General features: G+C 40.4%; 1 protein-coding gene across 2 annotated transcripts in view; it reads left to right on the top strand.

Moving 5' to 3' along the window:
• Window positions 1–25,972, top strand: part of LOC132830149 (AT-rich interactive domain-containing protein 1A-like) — a 125,349-nt gene that overhangs the window by 67,069 nt on the left and 32,308 nt on the right. For both annotated transcript variants that reach the window (XM_060847666.1, XM_060847665.1), the window contains exons 5-9: window positions 15,102–15,342; window positions 17,334–17,423; window positions 18,485–18,652; window positions 20,030–20,345; window positions 25,695–25,840. In XM_060847666.1, coding sequence (XP_060703649.1) covers window positions 15,102–15,342; window positions 17,334–17,423; window positions 18,485–18,652; window positions 20,030–20,345; window positions 25,695–25,840 — 961 coding nt within the window. The remainder of the gene's footprint in view (window positions 1–15,101; window positions 15,343–17,333; window positions 17,424–18,484; window positions 18,653–20,029; window positions 20,346–25,694; window positions 25,841–25,972) is intronic.

The following is a 25,972-nucleotide window of genomic DNA, read 5'->3' as shown; positions in this document are numbered from 1 at the left end:
AGTTCGTGAGACAGTCTTTCCAAAGTACAAAGCTACATTGACTGTCCCTAATCGGTTCTTGCCTTTCCAAATACATGTAATTTCCGTCCCTCAGGATTCCCTCACAACAATGTACCCATCAATATCAAGCTTATCGGTCTGTCGTTCCCTGGCTTTTCCTTGCCACCTTTCTTAAATAGTCCACAATCAAAAGTACAGAAAGCTGGTGGCTGTGATATTTAGTGTCTGTGTGGATACTTGAATGTGTGTGCCTGTGTGTCACTGGGGGTCAATCCATTTGCTCCCTTATAATGCATCGGAAGTGACGTTGAGTGTAAACTTAGTGTTCTGAAGTGGTACAGGTTGAATACATTGGAACTTTTTGTCCCCTCAGTTTGTGCCATGAGCATGGATGGCTTCTGTTCCCTGCACTGATTGGAGATTGTGTGTGTGTGTGTACCCCTCATTTACATGTACAGACTCTCATTGGTGTTCAGATTATATGATTAGAGTGTTGACACCACATGATCACATAGGCACTATTATACTGGAAATTGGCACAGCTGTTTCTGCCTGTTCAAGCTATCATGTGAATGCCCCAAACTACCAGAATGGGAGCCTTGCCTATACTTAAGGATTTCAGATTGTGCTACAATTGTGCAAATGATTCCGCTGATCTGCTACAGCTGAGTTGCAGGTATAACAATACTTTGAAAGATGAATACCCGTGATGTACATTTGAATGCAGAGCAGTGGCTTCAATTTGCTCTCTTGCCTCAATGTTTTACTTATTGAAAGCAATTAATAAAAACTGCTGTGTAGAGAGCCATTGTTGGGTTGCTGATGCGCACTGGTTTTGTGGAAATGCTTTGTTTCTTTTTAAAAATACTCTATTGTTCTTGTGGAGTAGTGAACTTTAAATAGTTTGGCTCTTTCTCTTAATGAGGCATGCATGCCTTGGGGACAGAGCAAGTAGTCACTTTGTAATTATATTGGGGACAAGAACATTCACGTGTTGCTATCATATTGCTATTTTAAAATCCCTTTAGGTCAAAATGCTTTTGAATTGCTTAGATTAGCACAGCAATTTCTGGTCGTCTGTCAGAGGGTGACTAACTCATTCAGGGTGCACAGGAGAGTTTATTTTGTAAAAATGTAGGTTTATCTCCAGCCTTGCTACCTACATCTTAAATGGTATTTGTTCAGTGGGGCTGAGAAGCAACTGCTCGAAGCAGGGACAGGCACTGTCAAGGGATTCATTGTTGTCATGGGTGGGTGAGATAATGGATCCTCACTGAGACTAACTAGCTGCAAAGGTTTTGCAGTTGCTATCTTCATCCAGTTAAGATTTTTACCTATGTTATACATACAAACCTTGTGATTAGAGTATGATGAGTGGTGAAGTATTTTATTTAAAGGCGCTTTTTCATATTTGCATTTTACTTTACAGATTCAGGGTTTTCTACAGTCTACAGAATTGATACTTAGTGGAAATGGGTATAGTGAGTTAGCATTAGATGTTAAACTTGTAGTCTACCAAATGGGGTTAGTTGACCCCAATTCATGGCTGATTTGATTTTAACCTCAATTGTAAATTTCTGCATATCTTCAATGATCTTTCACCTTATGGTAATCAAGAATCTATTTACTGCTGTAAAAACTCGATTGAAAGGTTTATGCATTCACTGCCTTTTGGAGAAGCAAAGTCCAATGGCAATCAACCCTCAAAGCATTGTTCCTCATCTCTGTCTTATATTGGTAACCCCATATTTTTAAACTTGACCCCTAGTTCTAGATTCTCACAAGGAAACCTTGTGGTAGCTATATGGTCAAGTCCCCTCACGATCATATGTTTCAATTAATGTCGCCTCTGACTCTTCTAAGTTTGAGGATACAGGCTCAGCCTGTCCAGGTTTTCTTCTTAAGGCAATCAGTTTATCCCTGTTTTTTTTCTCCAGTGAACACAGTGTATTAACACCCTTCTGTGAGCAAGTTGACCAGTACTACATGATGCTCCAGATGCAGTCTTACCATGCCCTGTATTTCTGAAGTATAAGCTATCTACTCTTGCATTTGATTCCCTTCTCAAGAAACCATAACATCTATTAACTTTGATTACTTTTTGTGTCTGCATATAACCTTCTGCAGTTTATGCATTGGGATGCCAAGATCTGTCTGCATCTAGGAGCTTTGTAACCTTTCACCACTGATATAACATGCTTTTTATAAAGATTCTTTCAGCCAAAATGGACAATTTCACACTTGTCCACATTGTACTTCTCCACATTAGTCTTTGCCTACTCACCTCTTTAGGCTCCTTATATCCTCTTCACAACTCTTTTTTCCTACCTATCTTTGCATCATCAGCAAATTTAGCTACCATATCTTTGGTCTCTTCATCCAAATCATTTATATAAATTGTAAAGAGTTGAAGCCCTGGTATTGACCCCTATGACGCACCATTCTTGATGTCCTGCTAACCTGAAAAGGGCCTGTTTATTTCTACTCTTTCCTGTTAGCCAGCTAATCTGTTGATGCCCCCTACTCACTGAGCTTGTATTTTCTGCCACCTTTTGATGTGGCACCTAATCAACGCCTTCTGGAAACTTTTAAGTAGAATACTTCACTGGTTTCCCTTGCACACAGTATAAGTTGATACTTCAAAGAAAGCTAGTTAAACATGATTTCCTATTGACCAAACCATGTTAGGCCTGTCTGTCGTCTGGTTACATTGATCAGGGTCTCTGCAGCATGATGCACCAAGAACCCCTCAATAGAGTCTGTATTTTAACCAAGTGACAGTCACCTGAATTTTAGAGGGATTTCCTTTTAAGTTGAACTACCTGAAATGATCCAACCTATTAGATATTGTCAGTGATTTCACAATAAAAACTTCCTCTTTAACGTTTTGTGACTTCCATTTGTTCAGTACATTAAAAATACTGCTGTCAGGGTACAAATATTGATGGTTAAATGCAAATTCTAAATGTAGATTATCAGAGTACTCCGACTGCAAAAACTGAGAAATGTCAAAATTCTAATGTTTTGTTTTTGTCTGCAAAGATTGTATAGAACTGATTTAGAACCTTTGTATGCTTATTAATTATTTTTTATAAATAAAGTATATTTTTGAAATAAAAAATTTGTGCACTTGAGGAGAGATTTAGGACTTGTACCAGCTAGGCTGCTCGTCGTTGAGGAACGGATGCTGTTACCTTGTATTGTGTTGGAAAGGCATGGTTTTGCTATTAACAAACAGATGGATCAATATCAAAGTGAGAAGGAAGAGTAGAGGTTGCAACAAATGTCTGGCATCCTGGTTTTCCTATGCTTTTCTTTGGCTTGGAGTTTACATTTGAAACACCTGTTCCATTTCCACCAGACCACCACTTTGTGATGCAATCATTTGCAGTTTGTGGAGGGAGAAAAAGAAGAAAAAATTCTATTTCACTTTCTGCAAAGCCAGTAACCTAGCTGACCGTTTTTAGCTGTAAATCTGGGCCCTTCCAGTTTTGCTGTTTGAAGTCCAACTCCTGTGGGAGCGTCAGTCCGTTCAGTAGTCTTTGTCACGATGTTGATAATGTTACACATGGTAATAGCACATCAAGGCTGACTTGTTCCCTTTGAAAGTGATATCTTGGATTTAATTATTGTATTTCTCACCTAATTCTCTTGTGTTCTGATAATAAAAATTGTTTGTTTTACTCAAGATGAGAGGTGTTGGTGCTAGGGAGGCAACACTTTCCATTTCAGGCAGTGTCTGCTTCAGATGTTTTGCAATGAGATGCTGAGTGAATGCTGTATGTTGTACTAGTCTGACAGTTTAATGTTTCTCTGCACCAACCAACCTGTGTAGCCCTTAGAGGAGGACAAGATTGCTAGTTAAGAGCAGTTTAATGCTAGAGGCTGCCTTAAAACTGAAGAGTTGAACCTTTTGAAATTGGACTAAGCTTGAGAAGGAAGCAACTGGCATTCAAAGTATTAAGACTGAAGAGAAAAAAGAAAATACCTTTTGTATATTCAGACTTTTTCTATCAGCTGGCCTCACTGATCTGCATCAGTTTTTAATTAAATAGCTTTGTGTATTAAGCTCCAATGGAATTATAGGCAGGGAAAGAGAGAGGGAGTTTTAGATTAGATTAGATTACTTACAGTGTGGAAACAGGCCCTTCGGCCCAACAAGTCCACACCAACCTGCCGAAGCGCAACCCACCCATACCCCTACATTTACCCCTTACCTAACACTACGGGCAATTTAGCATGGCCAATTCCCTGACCCGCACATCTTTAGGACTGTGGGAGGAAACCGGAGCACCCGGAGGAAACCCACGCAGACACGGGGAGAACGTGCAAACTCCACACAGTCAGTCGCCCGAGTCGGGAATTGAACCCGGGTCTCAGGCGCTGTGAGGCAGCAGTGGTTTTGAGCCTTGGTTTTTTTTTTAAACACTGATACTGCGTAAAATTTGGGTGATGACAGCATGTGAAGTTTTCTTATTGAGTGAGATACATTAACGAGTTGCTTTGTGTGATTTGCCAGCACTCTGTATCCCTCGGGTAGGGTGTCAGCATTGATTTTGTACTTTCTGGGTTTGAAACCGTGGCAAGAGTGACCAAGTGCATAGAACGTGTCAGGCAGAAATGAGTACACTGTGACATCACCTCAACACATTAGACTCCACGGAGTAATCAACACTCATTCATCAGGTCAGAGCCTGAAATAAAACTGGGCAGGATTTCAAAAGAAAGCTCAAGGCTTTTGTTCGGGAGCCAGCCAGGAGTGTGAGATTCAGTGTGAAATACTTGGACAGCTTCCAGTATTTTGATGGTAATGGCAGATGGGCAATAAATCGAAAGCACATGGAAAGCACGTGAGACAAACCAATCCTCTCATTCTGTTATTGTTTACAAATGTAAATGTTGGCTGAGCTCTGAGCACAGACGGGATGAGAAAGCTAGCGTCACATCAATAAGAAGCTTTCTGAGCTTGTGCTGCGCTCATTACTGATCTGTATTGGGATCGGGCCACAAGAACAATTTTAATTTCAATTGGACATTTTATTGAAGTGGAACTATAGGAATAGGAATTGTTTTTTCAGAGTCATTGGCTTCTTCTGTTTAGTGATTAACTTGCTGCATAATGGAACGTTTATGAATAGAGCCTTGTAATTGATAAATTTCTTCCTTACTCCTTTAAGTGTCCATTGACATGAATACCCTACAAAAACAAAGAGTTGCAGATGCTGTAAATCAGAAACAAAAACAGAAATTGCTGGCAAGCTCAGCAGGTCTGACAGTATCTGTGCAGAGCAATCAGTTAACGTTTCTGGTCCGAACTGAGGAAGGGTCACCAAACCTGAAATGTTAATTGATTTCTCTTCACAGATGCTGTCAGGCCTGTTGAACCTTTCCAGCAGTTTGTGACATGAATACCCTGACTGATCCCCACAACCTTGGCATTGCTGTAGAAAGTTAACACCCGCAAAGCTAGATGAATGCAGCCATACCCATATTTACTAAAGATTAGTGTAACCATGATAATTTGCTGTAAAATGGCAATATAATAGTATGTGGGGATTGAAACTGCACGCTTTTGCTGATTGTGTGCAGTATTAATCTTTGAGAGCACTCTAGCTGTTACTGTATGTGTGTAAAACTACTCATGCTACTGACTCAAAGATAGGCAGTTCATTTAGATTTAACCCATGCATATCGCCATCAATGTATGGAACAACTTGGTACTTTTGTCACTAGAATAAATTAAACTGTTTGGTCAGGCATTCCCTATATGGAGAAGGTGATTGAGACTGCCATTTTGTCTTGTTTAACCACCATTTTGTAAAGTAATTAAGAAATAGGAATCAGTATGCAAAACTAGCCTGGTTGGTTCCTGTAAGCTAAAGTCTTGAGATTGTTTAGGGTTACTTTGTTTGCTTATTAGTGCTGGGATTGAAGACTGGACACGCAGACAGCTTCACATATAGAGTTTGTCCTGTAACTAGCTGAAAGAATGACTCACTACCTAGAATAGTATTGAAAAAGATTATTTAAAATGTAACCTGGATTTAAATTGGACTGCTCTCGGGCTTTCATTTCAGTATGCCTCTTGCAGTGTTTGGGTACAACTTAAATAGATTAAAATGCAGTGATTAAAAAAAAAGCTGAAGTCAGAGAGGCAACTTCGTTGCAAGATATTTCCTCTGATCTGGGGCAGGGTTTGTAATGGGAATAAGTGAATTTTTGGGAACGTGTTTGATTGACATTGGTAAATTATGAAATGCTGTGGTGTGTTTTGGCCTGAAATGTGTGACTGGTTTGTAACGTTTAAGGGCTTTCATGTATCTCAGCTTATCACACCAAATACAATTATAAAGGGGAAATGAGTTTTGGCTGGAACAGTGTGCAGTCTTGGGTGGTGCAGTGTTTCAAGTAGGACTTGTACACAGGGAGATTTAACTGTGAACCTTGTCCTGTCTCCAGCTGATAGCTAATTACTTGATTGTTGTCTAATGCTTAGAACACATTTTCAAAGAGCAAGAAAAAAGTAGTTCCAGTAATTTAAATGTGATGATGATGTCATTGTGCATGAGAGGATGGTAATCCCAGACTGACTGACTGTGCCAGCCAGGGCTATACTTAAAACGTGGCAGGAGGAGGCACAAATACCTACTCTCCAACTTCTTCATCCACAGTTTACTGAAAGCTTTAAGTTTAAATTATCCTCCGAGTAAAAGATATGCAGTGAGGTGTCAATTATCTACGACTATTTTTTGATTGTCAAAAGGCAGGGATGCTAATCCGGTATTTAAACCATGATGCTCAGCAGGTTAATTTAGCGTTATGTCTTCCTCTACCCTTGGCTATTCAGATCTTTTGAAAATAATGCTTTTTAATAGCCATTTTCCCAAATCAAATATATATACTGTTTTCTGAATTTGAATAGATATTCTGCAGTCAGTGTAGTCTGGTTTTCTGGCTTATTATATTGTATGGCCTATTTTGCTGCCAGAAGATGTGACATGTTGGTACACCGTTATCAGACATTGGTTGTATGAAATGATTAGTTCCAGCTGGATTGTAGTTGGGACTAAAACTTTCATTTGCAGACCAAGATAAATGAAGAGATACTTGAAATTGCAAGAACAAAAAGAATGCAAAAAATTGCACTTACAAAATGAGCGGCATGGTGTCTCAGTGATTAGCACCGTTGACTCTCAGCACCGCTGACTTGGGTTCAGTTCTATCCTTGGGCAAGTTTGTGGAGTTTGCACACATGGGTTTCCTCCCATATTCCAAAAATGCAAATGCTATAGAAAAGGCGGGGGGGGCTGCAAAAGAGAAGGGGAAGTGGCCTTTTTGATGAGGGATAGCATTACTGCTGTACTGGGAATCCATCCAGGGAAGTCATTTGGGTGGAACTGAGAAATAAGAAAGGGATGATCACCTTATTGGGATTGTATTATAGACCCCCCTAATTGTTAGCAGGAAATTGAGAAACAAATTTGTAAGGAGATCTCGACTATCTGTAAGAATAATAGGGTGGTTATGGTCAGGGATGTTAACTTTCCAAACCTATCAATGTGGACATCTGATGAAGGGCTTTTGCCTGAAATGTTGACTCTCCTGCTCGATACTGCCTGACCCATGCTTTTCCAGCTCTACACTCTTGACTCTATTCTCCAGCATCTGCAGTACTCACTTTCGTCAAGGTGCAAAACCTGATCTCCTCTTGGGAAATAAGGCAGGGCCGGTGACCGATGTCAGCGGGGAAGCACTTTGGGGCCAGTGACCACAATTCTATTAGTTTTAAAATAGTGATGGAGAAGGATAGACCAGATCTAAAAGTTGAAGTTCTAAATTGCAGGAAGGTTAATTTTGACAGTATTAGGCTAGAACTTTCAAAAGCTGATTTAGGGCAGATGTTCACAGGTAGATGGACGGCTGGAAAATGGGAAGCCTTCAAAAATGAGATAATGAGAGTCTAGAGATCCACAGTATATTCTTGTTAAGGTGAAAGGAAAGGCTGGTAGGTGTAGGGAAAGCTGAATGACTAGAGAAATTGAGGTTTTGATTAAGAAATGGAAGCATATGTCAGGTATAGTCAGGAGAGATCGAATGAATCTGTAGAGTATAAAGGCAGTAGGAGTATACTTAAGAGGTAAATCAGGAGGACAAAAAGGGGACAGGAGATAGCTTTGCCAAATAGGGCTAAGGAGAATCCAAAAGGATTTTATAAATATATTAAGGACAAAAGGGTAACTAGGGAGAGAGAATAGGGCCCCTCAAAGATCAGCAAAGCAGCCTGTGTGGAGATGGGGGGAGATACTAAATGAGTATTTTGCATCAGTGTTTACTGTGGCGAAGGACATGGACAATTTAGAATGTGGATAAATAGATGGTGACATCTTGAAAAAATTAGAGGTGTTGGTGTTGGATGTCTTAAAGTGCAAAAAGTGGATAAATCCCCAGGACCTCATCAGGTGTACCCTATAACTCTGTGGGAAGCTAAGGAAGTGATTGCTGGCCCCCTTGCTGAGATATTTGTATCATCTATAGTCACAGATGAGGTGCCGGCAGACTGGAGGTTAGCTAAAGTGGTGCCACTATTTAAGAAAGGTGGTAAAGTCAAGCCAGGGAACTATAAACCAGTAAGTCTGACATCAGTAGTGGGCAAGTTGTTGGAGGGAATCCTGAGGGGCAGGATTTGTTTGGAGAGGAAAGGACTGATTAGGGATAGTCAGCATGGCTTTGTGTCTGGGAAATCATGCGTCACAAACTTGAGATCTTTGAAGAAGTAACAGATGATGAATGAGGGCGAAGGTTGAAGACTGGTGGTGGAAGGTTGTTTTTCAGACTAGAGGCCTGTGACCAAGTGGTGTGCCGCAAGAATCGTTGGTAGGTGGTGGTTGGAAAAGCAAATCAGGGCAAGACTTATTCACTTAATGGTAAGGTCCTGGGAAGTGTTGCTGAACAAAGAGACCTTGGAGTGCATGTTCATAGTTCCTTGAAATTAGAGTCACAGGTAGATAGGATAGTGAGGGTGGCACTTGGTAGCTTTTCTTTATTGGTCAGAGCATTGAGTATAAGAGTTGAGGTCATATTGCGGCAGTACAGGACATTGGTTAGGCCACTTTTGGGATATTGTGAAACTTGAAAAGAGTTCCAGGGTTGGAGGATTTGAGCTATAGGGAAAGCCCGAATAGTCTCGGGCGGTTTTCCCTGGAGCGTCAGAGGCTGAGAGGTGACCTTGTAGAGGTTTATAAAATGATGAAGGGCATAGATGGGATAAATGGACAAGGTCTTTTCCCTCGGTTGGGGGAGGGCAAAGGGCATAGGTTTAGGGTGAGAGGGGAAAGATAAAAAAGGGAACCAAGGGCCAACATTTTCATGCAAAGGGTGGTGTGTGTTTGGAATGAGCTGCCAGAGGAATTGGTGGAGGCTGGTACAATCACAGCATTTAAAAGGCATCTGGATTGGTATATGAATAGGAAGGGTTCAGAGAGATATGGGCCAAGTGCTGGCAAATGAGACTAAATTAGGATAGGAGGTCTGGCATGGAAGAGTTGGACTAAAGGGTCTGTTTCCGTACTATACACCTCTGACTCTGCACAGGTTAAGTGGATTGGCCCTGCTAAATTGTCCATACTGTTCAGGGGTGTGTAGGCTAGGTGAATTAGCCATGGGAAATGCAGGACTGCAGGCATAGGGTAGTGGGGTGAGTCTGTGTGGGATACTCTTCAGAGGATCAGTGTGCCTTCAATGCAATGAATGGCCTGCTTCCACACTTGATAGAATCATAGAATCTCTACAATATTTTGTTGATTCACATAGAGCTGAAAAGCTGCTAGTACGTCTTTTAAAGGGAAAGTGTTGGGTAATAAAGACTTAGACCTAATTTTTTTTCATTTATAGAATTTGGATGTGGTTGACTGCACACAACTGCTTGAAGTATCCAATGTGATCTCATCATATCCTGAATGAATTTACTTTTTATTCAGTCAAGGGATGATGAAAGCACTGGCTGGGTCAGCATTTATTGCCAACCTTGTTGCCTTTAAAGGTGGTGATGAGCTGCTGCATTGAATTGCAGTTCGCTGATTGCTGTCAGGAAGGAAGTTCCAGGAATTTGACCCAGCAACACTCCAGGGACATAGCAACTTTGGCTATTTTCAAGCCAGGATGGCGAGTGGCTTAGAGGTGACTTTGGTGATGGTATTCCAGGTGTCTGTTCTCATTCTGGATGGTATTGGTTGCAGCTTTGGAAGGTGCTGTCTAAGGAACCTTGGTGAATGTATTCAGTGTACCTTGTGATGGTACATTCTACTGTTGCTGTGCATCAGTGGTAGGAGGAGTGGATGGTTCCCCATCCACAAATAGCAAAACTGTCCTGGATGGCTTTTAAGCTTCTTGAGCATTATTGAAGCTGTGTTTGCCCAAGTGGGAAATATTCCATCACACTCCTGCTTTGATACCAGATAAAACACCAGGTGAGTAAGTTGACACCAGATAAAACATTGCATGAGAGAGTGTGGACATAAGACAAAAATGCTGCAAGTACCAAGTGCAGACAGTAGGTAAAATGTGCGAGAGCATGCACTGGCATTAGAAGAAACTGGGAGACAGACAGTGGGAAGGCATCCAATCCTCACTGCATAGAAAAGCTTAAACATAGTATACATTTAGGTAGGAAAGTTAATACAATTCGAATGTATGTAAATAAGTGAATACTCTCTAAACAATTGGCTAAAACTCTAACAATGGCAGTGCAAGTGGTATATCAAAACTGCTATATGTAGGAACTCATGGATACCATTGAAATCCAGGGTAAACATATTTGCAGGAAATGTTTGAAGTTTGCACAAATTTGGTTCAGTTTATGAGCCAGCGGCTGAACTACAGGCATAACATGCATTTGGTGAGGGGAGCATTATTTGGATTGTTCGTACTAGGAGTCATTCTCTTGGCACAGGATGTTTTGATTTGGGAAGGTGTTACTGCAAATGAGGTGGGTAAGAGAAGCCAGAGGATAGGAATGTCAGCCTCTACAATTGTCCAAGTTTGAGGTTCCTTCAGCTTGTTTGGAGTTTGGCTTGTGGGATGGATGAGATAAATAACTATGGTACAGGAAGCCATTCAAGCAGGGAAGCTAAAAGGAATGTAATGCACAGCATTGTTAGGGGATTGGCGCTGTTCCGTGCAGTGAAGAACCACAGTTCAAACTGTGTTGTCTGTCCAGTGCCTGGGCTCATGATATCTGCTCTGGATTGGAGAAGATTGCAGTGTGAGGGGGAGGGTCCATGTAGGCACCACTGACATAGGTAGGATTAAGGAGGTTCCATGTAGCCAATATGAAGAGTTAGGTACCAAATTAAGTAGAACCTCAAAAGTGGTAATCTCTGGGTTATTGCCTGAGTTACATGCAAATTGACGTTGGGTAAACAAGATTAGTGAGATGAATATGTGGGTGAAAGACTGGCTTGGGAGAAATGGGTTCTGGTTTGTGGGCACTGGTGCCAGTATTGGGAAAAGTGGGATGTGTGCTGTTGGGATGGTCTATACCTGAACTGTACTGGACTGTTGTTCTTGTGAACTGCATAATGAGGGAACTAGTGAGTTTTAAAGTAAATCATAGGTGTAAGGGCCCAAATTTGGGAAGTTGTGATGAGTTAATGAGGAAAGGGCAATAGAGGAATGAATTGATGTGGAAAATGATGTATTGGCAGTGACAGGAAGGCTCAGAATACAGATGAGAGCATGAAAGCAGAGCTAGTGAACATGAACTGGTAGTTTTGGTTAAAGGGTAGGTTGGTAGAGATGCCAGCATTTAAAGGGATATTCCAAAAAGTGCAGATTAGATATATTCCTACAAATAAGAAACGTTCAAAGGAATGGGCCTGTCATTTGTGGTTAACATTTTTAAAGAAAGGAGTTAAACTTCATGAAAAGACCTATAATTATGCAAAGATAGGTGGTGGGTTAGAAGATTGGACAGAATTTTGTTTTTTAAAAAAGCAATCACTAAGAGATTAATAAGGAGGGAAAAATTGAGTATTAAAGAAAGTTGGTCAAAATGTAAAACAGGAAGTTTCTTAAGTTGTCTAAAGAAAACAAGTTAGACTGTTGGTTCTATAGACTGTCTGTCTGGAGAGGTAGTGTTGAGGGATAAGGATGGCAGAGAAATTGAACAGATATCTTGTGTTGATCTTCATGCGAAGATATGTGTAACATTCTAGTAAATCAGGAATTGAGGGAGCGAGGAATTCCATTATAATGACCATGGAAGTGGGTATTAAGTAAATTGTTGGAACTATGAGTTGTCAAGTCCTGATAGGTTTCATCTTAAGGTCTTGGAATTAGCTTGTGAGATAATTGATGCATTGGTTTTAATTTACCAAAATCATTAGATTTAAAGAATGTTCCTGCAGATTTGTAAATACTTTTAGTAACTCTTTATTTAAAAGGGAGTAAGAAAGCCTGAACATACAGGCCAGTTACTTTAACACCTTGCACAGGGCAAATGTTAGAAATTTCTATTAAAGATGCTATGGTAGTGCACTTGGTTACATTCAAGGTAATCAGGCAGAGACTTTGTCAATGTGAAATCATTTAATTAATTTATTATAATTCTTTGAAGTAATGTGTGCTGTGAACTTGTAACTGAGTGGATGGGTTAGTGGAGCTGAGTCCTTGAAAAGATCAACCATAATCTTATTGAATGGCAGAACAGGCTCACCAGGCCAAATGGCCTGCTCTTATTTCTTATGTTCTTATGTGAATAAAGGGGAACCAGTGGATGTGTTGTTGTCAGTTCTGCTCTAAAGCAGTAATTCTATTCTCGTGCAAACCTGTATTAAGAAAATCGCATAATAGCAGCACCATTTAAAATAATGGGGCTGGAATTGCCTTCTCACTAATGCATGTTTTAAAACTTTAGTAAGTATCCCAAGTTTGTCAGTCGCGTTACAGTAAATTTGTATTAGTGAAACATGCCTTATAGCAGAACAACCTGAGCTTAAAGTTTTAGAAGAAGTTTGGTAAGGTCACATGTCAAAAGTTATTGCAAAAGCTTAAAGGGATTAAGACTCACATTGGCGTGGATAGAAGATTGGCTTGCTCACATGAAAGGATAGTCTTTTTCAGGCTGACAGGTTGTCACAAATGGTATATCACAAGTTGGTACTGGGGTCTAACTTTACAAGTTATATAAATTATTTAAGTGAAGAGACCAAAGCATTGGTAGTTAAATTTGCCAATGACAAAGCTAGAAAGGAAAATGAGTTTGAAGAAGACAGAAGTCTAAGGTTAAGTGAATGGGCAAAGACCTAGCAAATGGAATGCAGCATGGGAAAGTGCAGAATTTTCCATTTTGGCAAAAAAGTTAAAAGAAAAGCCATATCTAAATGGTGAGAGGTTGCAAAGCTCTTAGAGATCTGGATATCCAAGTGCATGAATTGCAGAAGGATAGCACTGTATGCGGTTATAGCAAGTACTCAGGAAAACTAATCCATGGTAGGGGGAGTCCAAAATTAGAGGGCACAGGTTTAATGTGAGGGGAAAGATTTAAATGGTTGCTGAGAGACAACTTCTTGACACAGAGGGTGATGCATGTCTGGAATGAGTGGTCAGAGGAAGTGGTGGAGGCTGGTACAATTACAGCATTTAAAGGGTATCTGAATGGGTATATGGATAGGAAGGGTTTAGAGCAATATGGGCCAAGTGCTGGCAAATAGGACTAGATTAATTTAGTATATCTGTTTGGCATGGATGAGTTGGACCGAAAGGTCTGTTTCTGTGCTGTATGACTCTGATTGAATATTATGTTTTATTGCAAGAGGAATTGAATGCAGGATGAGAGAGATTGTTTCAGGTTTACAGGTTATAAGGATCATATCTGGAACACTGTATAGTAGTGGTCACTGTACTGACAAGGATATGAATACATCAGAAGCAGTTCAGAGAAGGTTTACTGGAATAATACCTGGAAACAGAAAATTGCCTTGAGGAAAGGCTAGATAGGCTGGGCCTGTTTCTTCTGGAAGTTGGAAGAGTTAACAGTGACTCAATTGAAACATAAGATCCTGAAAGGACTTGACCGAATGGATGCCAAAAGGATATTTCCTTGTGAGAATTTAGAAGTAGGGGTCACCCATTTAAAACATAAAGAAAAATGCTTTGAGGGTTGAGTGTATTTGGAATTCTCTTCTTCAAAAGGCAGAGGATGCAGAACATTTAGATATTTTAACAGCATGAAAGGTAGATTCTTGATTACCATTTCATCAAGATAGGGTATGCAAGACTGTAGTTTGAGGTTAAAATCATGATCTTATTAATGGCAGAGCAGGCTTGAAGGACCAAATGGTCTACTCTTGTTCCTAGTTTGTGTGTTGTAGATGGTGTAAAGGCTTTGGGGAGTCAAAAGTTGTAAATTATCACTCTGGATCATAGACATCATTCAGTGGTTGCAGGTGAATGACTATAGATTAGAGACGATGGTGCAAGATGGCCAAATGTGACAACCATAGCAGCAGATCTCGCAGGGTAGCTACAAATGGGAATGGGGTGAAGGTAGAGAAAGATAAATAGAAACAAAAGGCAGGAACAGGAGTAGGCCATTTGACCCTTCCACCCTGTTCAGTGGTTCACATCCCATTGGCCCTCACCTGATGACGTTAAAATAAAACTGTCTTTCTTTAGTCAATGAACATAGAGCAGCATTCATTTCTGAGGGCAAGGTCAAAAGTGAGTGTGGCTGGGGTTTGGGCTCTGTTTTCCAGCACTTCTCTACCAGCTAGGAAGTACTACCTGGAGCTAAGTATAAAAGAAGAACCTGAACTGGTAGTTGTAAAGTAGATGGATTTCATTTGACTATTAAGATTCCTTCCACTCATGAATGGAGGAGGTTCTTTTATATATTGCAATATCTAACACATTGGGTGCTCCAGGAAGCTCTCCACCTTCCCAAGCTGCGCAAATGCACGTAATGACTAATTTGGTCAATTTCTTTTCACCATTTTAATCCTTGTAGAAATGAGGTTTGAGATGTATTAATGTATGGAAAAGCCTGACATATATACCATTACTCATGAAGAGTAGGTGAATTAATTGGTTTTCTGGATTTGTAGGATTTGTCTGGTTCTATTGATGATTTGCCGACTGGGACAGAGGGAGCACTGAGTCCAGGAGTGAGTACGTCAGGAATCTCCAGCAGTCAAGGGGAACAAAGTAACCCTGCACAGTCACCATTCTCTCCTCATACCTCCCCACATCTGCCTGGAATTCGTGGTCCATCGCCTTCACCTGTAGGATCGCCAGCTAGTGTAACCCAGTCCAGGTCCGGGCCATTGTCCCCAGCAACTGTACCAGGTAGGAATGTCTGTTTGTAAGCCTCATTGTAAATGTATGCTGCAGAAAGATGTCCCTGACAAACCTCAAAATGATTTTCAAAGGTTGTTCTTGAGATTTTTGTGTGTGTGCTGTGACTAGTTTTTAGTTTCACTAAGTCCTTCACTAGGTAGTGCGGTCACTTAATATCAATATGTTCAGTAATTTTGTTGATATGTAGGATTTCGACTTGTATAAAAGCAGAACAGGAACAACTCATCACTATCCCCAATAGTTATCACTGTTCATCACTGTTCCATTAAATGTAAGACCACAACATATAAAGCATTAATTAGGTATCTCAATGTATAAATTGACAAGGCAGCAGGCATAAGTTAGCAACAAATGCTTGTTTTAAAAAACAAACCGTCACATTTCTATACAGAATAAAATCCATTATCCTAAGCATGCTTTTTTGTGTACTGTGAGGTCACAGCTAACTGCATGTTTATTCTAACGCAGCTTCTGCAGTGCTTGCTCCCAAGGCTCCCTCTATGGCCTTGCACAACATTCCAGTTTCCTTCAACTTTGTTGACTGCCACTCACATCACCACTGAATCACAGGCTGCTTCTCTCCTGCATTTGCTGATAAACCCACTGTGAATATATCTGCATCAAGCATGGGAGAGAACCAACCTATGATTGAAGAAGCGGTATATTGCCATTTCCTCCCATTCTGTTTGTGGGGGTAGCATATCCCTGGTTGGCCTCTAATAAGTTTCCTTGGGTGATTTGCGGAGAGGATGAGATGGGTCGATTGCCTGGCAATCCTGTTTTGAGCCCTAGTACCTCATCAGACAGCCGTAGGTAAAAATTTTTAAGGTGTTCCCTGTCTTGTTCTTCAAACTTTTACTACTTTGCCAATAGCGGGCAGAATTCTGAGAAGTTCAAGACTGTCAAGTCTAAGGTATTTATTGGGGTGTTTGTAACCTGGTTTGAAGAGACTGAACCAGGTTCAGGATCACTCATACAGTGTCCCCTTGGGACACTGCCCCTAAATTCGCTGCACTTGCTTGACCAGTTGAATAGTAAAACATCAAAAATTATGAGCAGAAGTAGGCCATGTGGTCCTTAAAGCCTGCTCTGCCAATCAATGTTATGGCTGATCCTTCCTCCCTCAATACTACATTCTCACTTTCTTCCCATTTTCCTTGATGTCTTTAAAATCTAAAAATGTATCTATCTCTGCCCTGAATGTATTCAATGATTTGGCCCCTTCAGCCTTCTGTGGTAGAGAATTCCAGAAGTTCACTATCCTTTTGAGTGAAGGTATTTTTCTTCTTCTTAGTCCTAAATGGCCTACCCCATATGGTGAAAGTATGTACCTTGAAAACTCTCCAGCCCAAGAAAATGTCTGTCTTACATCTAGTCTGTCAGCCCTGCTTAAATTTACACATTTCAAACAGATCTCTCCCATCTTAATTCTAGTTAATATAGCCCCATTCAAACAATTTCTCATAGGATAGTTCAGGCTACTCCAGCTATCAGCCTGATGAACTTCTGCTGTACAATCTCTATTGCAAGTATATCCTTTCTTAGGGAGGCCAAAACTGCATGTGATACTCTGGGTGTGGTCTTGCCCAGACCCTGGAAAACCCGTCTGTCTACTTTCATTAACTGGTATGATAAGCATACCCAGATCTCTTTGTACATCAATTTCCAATATATCGCTATTTAAATAATTCCCCCCCCCCCCGCCAAAGATGGCAAGCCCAGACAGACCCTACCTCGAACACTGCATAGAAAATCAAGGTAGTTGAGCATTTATCTGCCTTCCAAATGTGACTTGTTTGGCCTGCATACCTGTCTGTTCCTGTAGAATCAGCTGGTGTAACTGCTTCATTCATCTCATCTCATTGTTTGTTTAAAGGGCTGCAGCTACAATACTCCACATCCCCATGACATCCTGCTGCCTTGTACTTTTCAGTTACAACAAACTCAACAAATAACAAGTATAATTCTTTGCATACTAGGTAATCAAATGCCACCTCGTCCTCCAAGTGGCCAGTCCGATGGAATTCTGCACCCCTCCATGAATCCATCTGCTATGGGGCAGGACCGTGGTGAGTTCTTGAATAGATTTTGTAGCTGATTTTGAAAGAAAATCGTATTTAGTTTGTTCACAGCTCTTAGAGTCATAAAGTTGTACAGCAACAAAAACAAACCCTTTGGTTCAACTTGTCCATGTTGACCAGATATCCTAAATTAATCTAGTCCTATTTGCCAGCATTTGGCCTGTATCCCTCTAAACCATTGCAATTCATTTACCTATCCAGGTATCTTTTTAAATGTTGTAATTGTACCTGCTTCCACCATTTCCTCTGGCAGCTCATTCCATACATACCAACCTGTGTGTGAAAAAGTTGCCCCTTAGGTCCCTTTTATATCTTATGTTTCTGAACTGTGTACATAGGCATATGGAGATACTTTCTAGTCAGTTTGCATTGCAATAGAATTACAAATGTTTTGCAACTGGAAGAATTTTCTTTGCTATTCATTCCCCATTTGGAAGGCATCAGTTCTGCTGCAGTACACTTTGAGGTGCCAGTCACTTTATTTGGCTAATTAGAGCACCCCATTTAGTTCTGCTGTGGAGTTTACAGACCAATAGGCTATTCAACTTATCACATCTCTGCTCTCTTTTGGCTAATCTAAAGCTTAAATTCTACTGACCTTTTTCTCCCACAGTCTTGTACCTTTCTCAAATATCTATGATCATTTCCTTTTTAACACAAGTAGCACAGTCCAGGCATTGAACCTCAAACTTTTTAACTTGCCCATATACCCCACAAACTATTCACACTGTCTGGGTGGGATGGTACAATGAGTAAATGTTATTAAACTTGCAAGTGGGGAAACTCATAATATTTTACTACAGATCTCTGATATCAGTTGAATTGCTTATTTTTGAAGGGCAACTAATTGGAGTTGTTGCCCTGAATTTAAGTCAGGTTGAACACATTTCCTTCAAAATAAATCATTCTCTTTTTTTTTCTTAACAGACCTTAGTTATCCAGGTACGGTGAAATGAAGTGCTTTGCATAATGTATTACTTTTACAGTAAATATATTCTGTTAAAGCAGTACCTGATCTTAATTGAACTGTCTTTTCCCTCTAAATACAGGCTATATGCAGAGACCCCCTCAGTTACCACAGTACAGCTCCCCACAGACAGGGTCAGCATTGTCCCCACGTCAGCCTTCTGGAAGTCAGATGCATGCTGGGATGAGCCCATATCAACAGAATAACTCTGGAAACTATGGGCCTCAAGGTGCTCAGTATGGACCTCAGGGTGAGTCTGGTACAATGCTCAAAATTCATGAGGGAAATGGGAAACTTCACCCCAAAATATGAGCAAACATTCAATCACAGGTATGACTAATTGAAGGAATATCGGTTCAAAAAGACAGCTCATCATGGTATTCTCAAGGGTAATAAATACTGACCTAGCCAGTAGTGCCCAAATCCTACGAATGACTAAATTAAAAAGTTAGCTTAACATCTGTAACTTGGAAAATATTAGATATAAAGGATTTGTTAGCAGAGCATTTAGAAGTACAGAAGATGACCAAGCTGAGTTAGCATTGTTTGATGAAGGGGAAGTAATACCTGACAATTTCTTAGAATTTTTTGAGGAAGTAACAAACAGGATAAATGAAAGGGAAGCAGTTGATGTAATATATGAGTATACAGAAGGCATTTGTAGACTACTTAATAAAATAAGAGCTAACCACGTTGAATGTAGTATATTAGCATGGATAGACTGGCTAATTTATAGAAGACAGATTTCGGATAAGTGTGGTATTTTCAAGATGGCAATCTGTAACTAGAAGAGAGTCACAGGAATTGGTGCTGAGTTCAATTATTTACAAAATATATTGACGACCTGGATGAGAGAAGTGAATGTGTTATAGCCATGTTTACAGGTCACCCAAAATGGGTGTGGAAGAAAGTGCTAAGGATGGCTGAGTTCTACAGAGGGATGTAGGTGAGGTGAATAGGCAAAATCTTGGGAAATAGAATGTAGTTCTTTAAAAGTAGTAATTGTTTGTATTTGGACTGTGAGCATCAGTTGGGGCAACACTGATAAAAACACTTGATAAATTAACCTTGTTACTTTGTTCACACATTGTACAACTTTGCACTTGCAGCTACGCCTGCTAGTGAGGGATTTCCTCATGTTTAATGTACCACTGTCTGCTGTCTCTTGCCAAATTCTATGAGCGTGTTGTGCTATATTTGCCCCATGCTGTTACTACTTCATGGCACAAAGCTTCCTTTATAGTTATGTTACAGAGTGGATAAAGTGATGGTGGGTTTTGTGTTTACACGTATATGTAGCAGGTTCCTATTTCATTGATGTCATTGTGTAACACCCATGTATTTGTAATCAGTAATTCATTTTTTCTCAGTTATTTTGGTTTTTTTTGGTAGGATATCTTTTAAAATCCCCTTCAATAAAAGCTTAAATCCTGTCTTTGTTCCAGTTTTATCTGGATCAAGGTAAATAGATTGAGGTAAAAACAAAACATTAATGAAATATTGAGTTGAAGAATTAATTGTTACTTGTCTGAAGTCTGGCCTGTTGACTATTGCTACCATTTTATTTTTATTTCCAGTAGATGGAGGCACGTTTCTACCATGATTTTGTTTTCTTCTCTTTAAACAGGAGGCTATCCAAGACAACCGAACTATAACACACTGCCCAATACAAACTATGGCTTGGGAGGCACTATGAATGCATTGACTGCTGGCAACCAGATGCATGGGCAGGGTCCAGCCCCGCCTTATGTTGGAATGCCACCTGGGAGGATGGGTCCAGCGGCAATGGGTAACCGGCCGTATGGAGGCAATATGACACCAAATGCAGCAAACCTATCGGCACAAATGAGCTCAGGAATGTGCCCACCACCAGCTATGAACCGCAAGGCTCAGGATGCAGCTGTTGCCGCAATGCATGCAGCGGCAAACTCAGTACAGAGCAGGTAAGTGGAGCAGCAAGTGCATGGCTCTAAGACTAAAATAAAACTGCAGGCATTGCAAAGGGAGCAATCAAAATCACAAAGATACGAACTGAGAAATTTGAGGTTTGGTGCCGAGACATTATTTTATTAACATGGTCTTTTGGGGTACAGTACTGTAATGTGTTCATGGTTTAAATTGTGAACTGATTACTGGAGAATTCACTTGATCAAAGTTACCATGATCTGGGCAGCATCCCAAGAGGTAGCAGATCATGTACTGGAGTGGCTAACTGGTTGAGAGTTTTTATTTCACTTGTAGTGGATGCATTGTTCGTGGTTTGTGTGTATATTGTTTTATCTCTGGGATTAATATCCACATGAATTGTCTGAACAATATTTCTATAGAAAGTATAGTGGTTGTGAGCACATGCTGTTTTGCTATCTTTTAATCTTATGAAGACTAATTAGTCTCCATTACTGCACAAGAGCTAATGAGAATTGGGATTGACAGTTGAACTGGGAATTGATTAAGCAGTTTGCAAGAGTGAACTGCAGCAGTAAACAAGTGTAAGCTTATTGAGTCCAATTGCAGTGGTGTGATGTATCAGGTGGTGTTGCATGGTACAAGCTTTCCAACCTGTCACTGTTACATCTGGGTTCCTGAAGGTAGGTGGAAGGGAGTCACTAATTGTACCCAATAGTATCTTTAAACCTAGTAACTGCCACATTCAAGCGAATGGACAACATTGGGTGTGAAGAACACAGCACATCTATGTCATTATGCTTCTAATATTGGTACATCAGATTTACACTCATGTTTGGTAATTTATTCCATTGTTAATATGAAAAATGATTCGGGGTCAGATTTTTCAATTGTGTATACATTTGATAATGCAGATTTTTATTTTGTTCCTGTGAAAAGTATGAATCCAGTAACCTTCATTATTATGTTAAATGAGTGAAAGGCAGGTAGCTGCCACCTATCAATAACACAATTGTTTCGGGATGGGAGGTGGTCATTTGTTCTACTGTGTCAGTTCTATCTGTTGAATGTACAATTCACCTTGTGCCATTTCCTTGTCCTCTCCCCATAATTCTGCACTGCTGCTTTTCGAATGATAATCCCATTCCCTCTTGAGTGCATCTTTGTTCTTGCATCTATCTCTGATTCGGGCAGCATGTTCCACATCTTAAATCTGTGCCCTCATGTTTTTCATACAAGCTATGTTATGCCCTTACCTCATGGACTCCTGTAAAAATAAGGAATCTTAGTTAGGTTTGTCAAGAGTGGTATTGTGTATCATTTCCCCTCTCAAAAGGATTAGGGAATATGGATTCTCCTGACCCCAAAAATAAAGGTCTGTATAGATGGGCCAATTGGAAAAGATCAAAACTGTTTTTGTTGGGTAATGTTATTAAGGTGGATATTTGGCATGAATAGCCATGATCTGTTGAATGACTAAACAAGCCCGATGGAAGATCAAGTAATTACATCACCATTGTGAAAATATTTGTTCGTGTAACACTTGTTCGGAGGTGAAGCACAGTCAAATCACAAGTGGTAAACATGGTAATGAGAACTTTGATACAGTAGAGAAAGCCCTTATGTAATCCTGTTTGCCAAGAGGTGCACTCTGTTAAGGACAAAAAAAGGCACTGATGCAGTAAGACACAGTAAATATGCAAGAGTCTTTATTTTCAATTTGTTCATACTTTACAATGGTCTGACCTTGTCCAATAAAAGCCATTGCCAAACATTTGGCGCTGGCTCTGCAGATGCTCTGTAATCTTTTTCTGCATAGCATGTTGTCCTCAGCTGAGTCCGCTTGTCGATCATCCAATCCAATGTTTTTTGTGTTTTGTGCTGCAGTACAACATCCCAGAGTATTGCTTCAGCTAGGAAGCAATGGGCAGTTGTTAGACTCTTGATTGTCATGGTGGTGAAAACCTTGCCTTTCTTCCATTGATGTATTTTAATCCACCTTTTTTATCCAGACCTCAAATGCTGGAAGTCATTGAAGTGTTTTTGATAACCTCACACTGCATGGGCTTTATTTTGACGTTAGCAAAGCAGTTTCTTATCTTGTGAAATGGCAATATTTTGTGCCACCCACGTTGGCACAGACCATAGAGGTGCTGCAGTCCATCCTTCACTTTTCACCAGAATGCAGTTTGTCTTTAAGCATCAAAGAATGGCATAGTGTTAAGAGATTAAAATGGTCTGGCTTCATCTCTATGCACTGTGGGACATTTTTAACAATGGCATAGTGGTAGTAATCCAGACACTCAAGTAGTATTTCGGGAACTCGGTGTGGTAGATAGTAGAATTTAAATTTAATAAAATCTGGAGTTAAATTCTGATTGTAATCACGAAATCAGTCAATTGATGTAAAACCCATCTGGTTCACTAATGTCCTTTTTCAGGGAAGGAAATCTGTTAGTATTATCTGGTCTACATGTGACTCCAGACTTCAGCAATGAGCTTGTTTCCTGAAATGGCCTCTCAAGCTATCAATTGCATCAAACCATTTAAGTCTGAAAAATGAACCAGGATGGTCTATCTGGCATTGACCTAGGCACCAGAACTAAATGTCAAACTCATTGAGCCCATGTTAAATACCACTCAGACAAAGCACTGAGGGTGGCAAGGCTGCAGAAAGTACTCTAGGGGACTTCATTGTTTATCACAAAGACTGACTTGGCAACCTCACTACTGATGCAGTTGGTTGAGTGCAAAAAGGGGTTGTTGCTAGACTGGGTCAATGGCAAGTGTTGAGGGAACCAATGAGAGGGAAAAAAACATACTTGATCTCTATCCATGAATGTGTTGGTAGCTATGGCACTGCTGAGTACTTTTGAAGATGAAGTTTTGTCTTCACATTGAGGATACTCTACATTGTGTTGTGTGGAATTATCGCTGTGTAAAGTAGACTTCAAATAGATCTAGCAACTTGAGTGGACATCCATGAGGTACTGTAGAATTTTATTGAAACGCAATATATGCCCTCATGGCCCAGCCTGTTCCCTGCTCTACCATTACCATCAAGCCAGGGAATTGATTCTGTTTGAAGAAGAATGCAGGAGGGATGCCTGAAGCAGCACCATGCATATCCAAACATGAGAGGTTCTGGTGGAGTTACAACACAAATCTACTTGCCAAACAGCATGAGAAGAAGCAAGCGTTGCCACAACCTACGAATCCGATCTAAAACTGTATATTCCTGTCATATGGACCATTAATTGGTGGTGGACAAGAAACAACTTGCTGGATGACCAGCTCTACAAATATCCCAATACAGTACAAATATATGTTGCAGGAGACTAACTCACCAGGACAAAAAATGAGGCTGTAGCATTTGTTATGACCTTTATTCACCCAGACTACTTGAGTGGATGATCCACCCTGGCCTAGCATAACAGAAACCAGTTTTTATCCTATTAGATTAACTCAACGTCACATCATGGAATGGATGGAGACACTGGATACTTTGGGCTCCATAGCACATTGGCAATGCACTGAGACAATAGTACTGAAGTTTTGTGCTCCGGGACTTGCTACCAAGTTCTTCTACCACACCTAAAACACTGACATCTAACTGACATTGGAAAATTGCCTCAATGTCCTGTACACAGCTAGGCATATCAAATCAGATTAATTGCTGTCTCTTCTACCCTTTAAGAAAGGCGCCATCAACAGTGCACTCGAGCAACATTTTATTAACAATAACTTCCTTGCTGATGCTAATTTTGGATTCTGCCAGGGCCCCTCAGCTCCTGACCTCATTCCATGGTTCAAACATGGACAAAAAAGCTGAATTCCAGAAGTGAGCTGAGAGTCACAGCCCTTGAAACCGAGGTCGCATTGGACCAACTGTGGCATCAAGGCATCCAATCAAAACTAACTTTGCTAGGAATTGGTAAAGAGAAATCTCTTGCTGATTGTAATCATAACCATTTCTCTCTGTCAGATGTGGTTGTTGAAAGTCATTCATCTCAGATCTAGGAAATATCTAAAGATGGTCCTCAGCGTAACCTAACCATTTTCAGCAACTTCAGCAATGACCTCCTTCTGACTTTATGAACATTCCTCTATGCTCAGCTCCATTCTTGATTCATCAGATACTGAAATAGTCTTTGTCCAAATGTGGTAAGACCTGGACAGTTTCCTGGTTGGAGCTGACCAGTGGAAAGCAATGTTTGTATCACATGAGTGCTAGGTAATGTTTGTATCACGAGTGTCTCTCAACAAGAGAGAATCTTAACCATCACCCCTTGACATTCATGTAATTTGCATCACTGAATCTCACAACATCATGGGGATTATGTTTAGCCAGAATTGAACTGGACGAGCTAGATAAGCAAGTGGCTATGACAAAAGGCTACATATCTTAACTGAAGTCAAAAATACTCCCCACATGCCTGGATGAGTGTAGCTCCAACACTGAAGAATCCAGAACAAAGTAGCCTGCCTGATTGCGCATTGACAAACACATTCACTCCTTCCGCTACTGATGTGCATTAACAGTAGTATACTGTCTACAAGGTGCACTGTGGAATAACAGGGCTCCTTTAAACAGTACCTTCCAAACCCATGACCACTGCCATTTAGAATGATTAAGGGTAGAAGTTAAATGGGAATACACCACCTGCAAGTCTTCTCTCGCATGCTCACACATACAGCCTCATGCCATCCTGACTTGAAGATGTATTGACCCAATGACAGCTAAGGAGCAAAATTCTGGAGTTCCTTCCTTGACAGCATTGTAGCAAACTGATTACAGCACGCCACCTTCTCAAGCAACTGACAGCAATAAATGCTGGCCCAGCCAGTGACTTCCACATCTTATGAAGGAATAAAAAGAAATTTCATCCAGCATATGAACAATACCATTTTGCATGCTTGACTGCAGTCTTGGCAATGGTTTCACATTCTTGTGTCATTTAACTCTGCTTTGGTTGATACATTTATATAAATTGCACTAGTTTGAGCATTCCAGAGCTTTGACTTACCCTAGATGTCCTTCTATTGGAATTCCTGTTGTCCCAGAAGTCTTGGATTTTGTGAATTTGACTCAATTATTTAGCTATATTTGTCCTGTTCACCTTTGTGTGTCATGTGATTACTCAAGGCTGCCTTTGCCCTGACGATTTGAAGTGAATCTTCTTAAAAGTTCCTCAATCCAAAAATCCATTATCATCCCTAAATGTCGTGCCAGGTGGTGTAAATCTGTTCCAGTTTGTAAAGTTGGTTTTTGGTCACTTTAGACTCCTCATATTTCTGAGTATTTGTAGTGTGCATAAGATTTGTCTGCTAACTGAAGATAGTTTTTCACACTCTTGTTTTTCACATTATCCTCCCTTTCAATGCAGGCAACCTGGTTACCCAAACTTGAATCAGGGAGGAATGATGGGTGCTGGCTCCCCGTACAGTCAAGGTATGAACAGTATGGCTGGCATGATGAATCCACAGGGGTCTCCATATTCCTTGGCTGGAAACATAGCAAATAGTTCTGCAGGTAAGGACACAAGTTCTAGACCCATGTGGATGAGTTTAATAGCAAAAGATGATGGCAACATAATGATCTCTGTGGTTTCTGGATTAAACATTTATTCTTTCTGTTGCTGTCAGATAAATGTTACACAATGCT

The sequence above is a fragment of the Hemiscyllium ocellatum genome, chromosome 30 (genome assembly GCF_020745735.1).
Source record: "Hemiscyllium ocellatum isolate sHemOce1 chromosome 30, sHemOce1.pat.X.cur, whole genome shotgun sequence".
NCBI lineage: Eukaryota > Metazoa > Chordata > Chondrichthyes > Orectolobiformes > Hemiscylliidae > Hemiscyllium > Hemiscyllium ocellatum.
The sequence above is the reverse complement of the archived record's forward strand: the minus strand, read 5'-3'. Positions and strand labels throughout refer to the sequence as shown.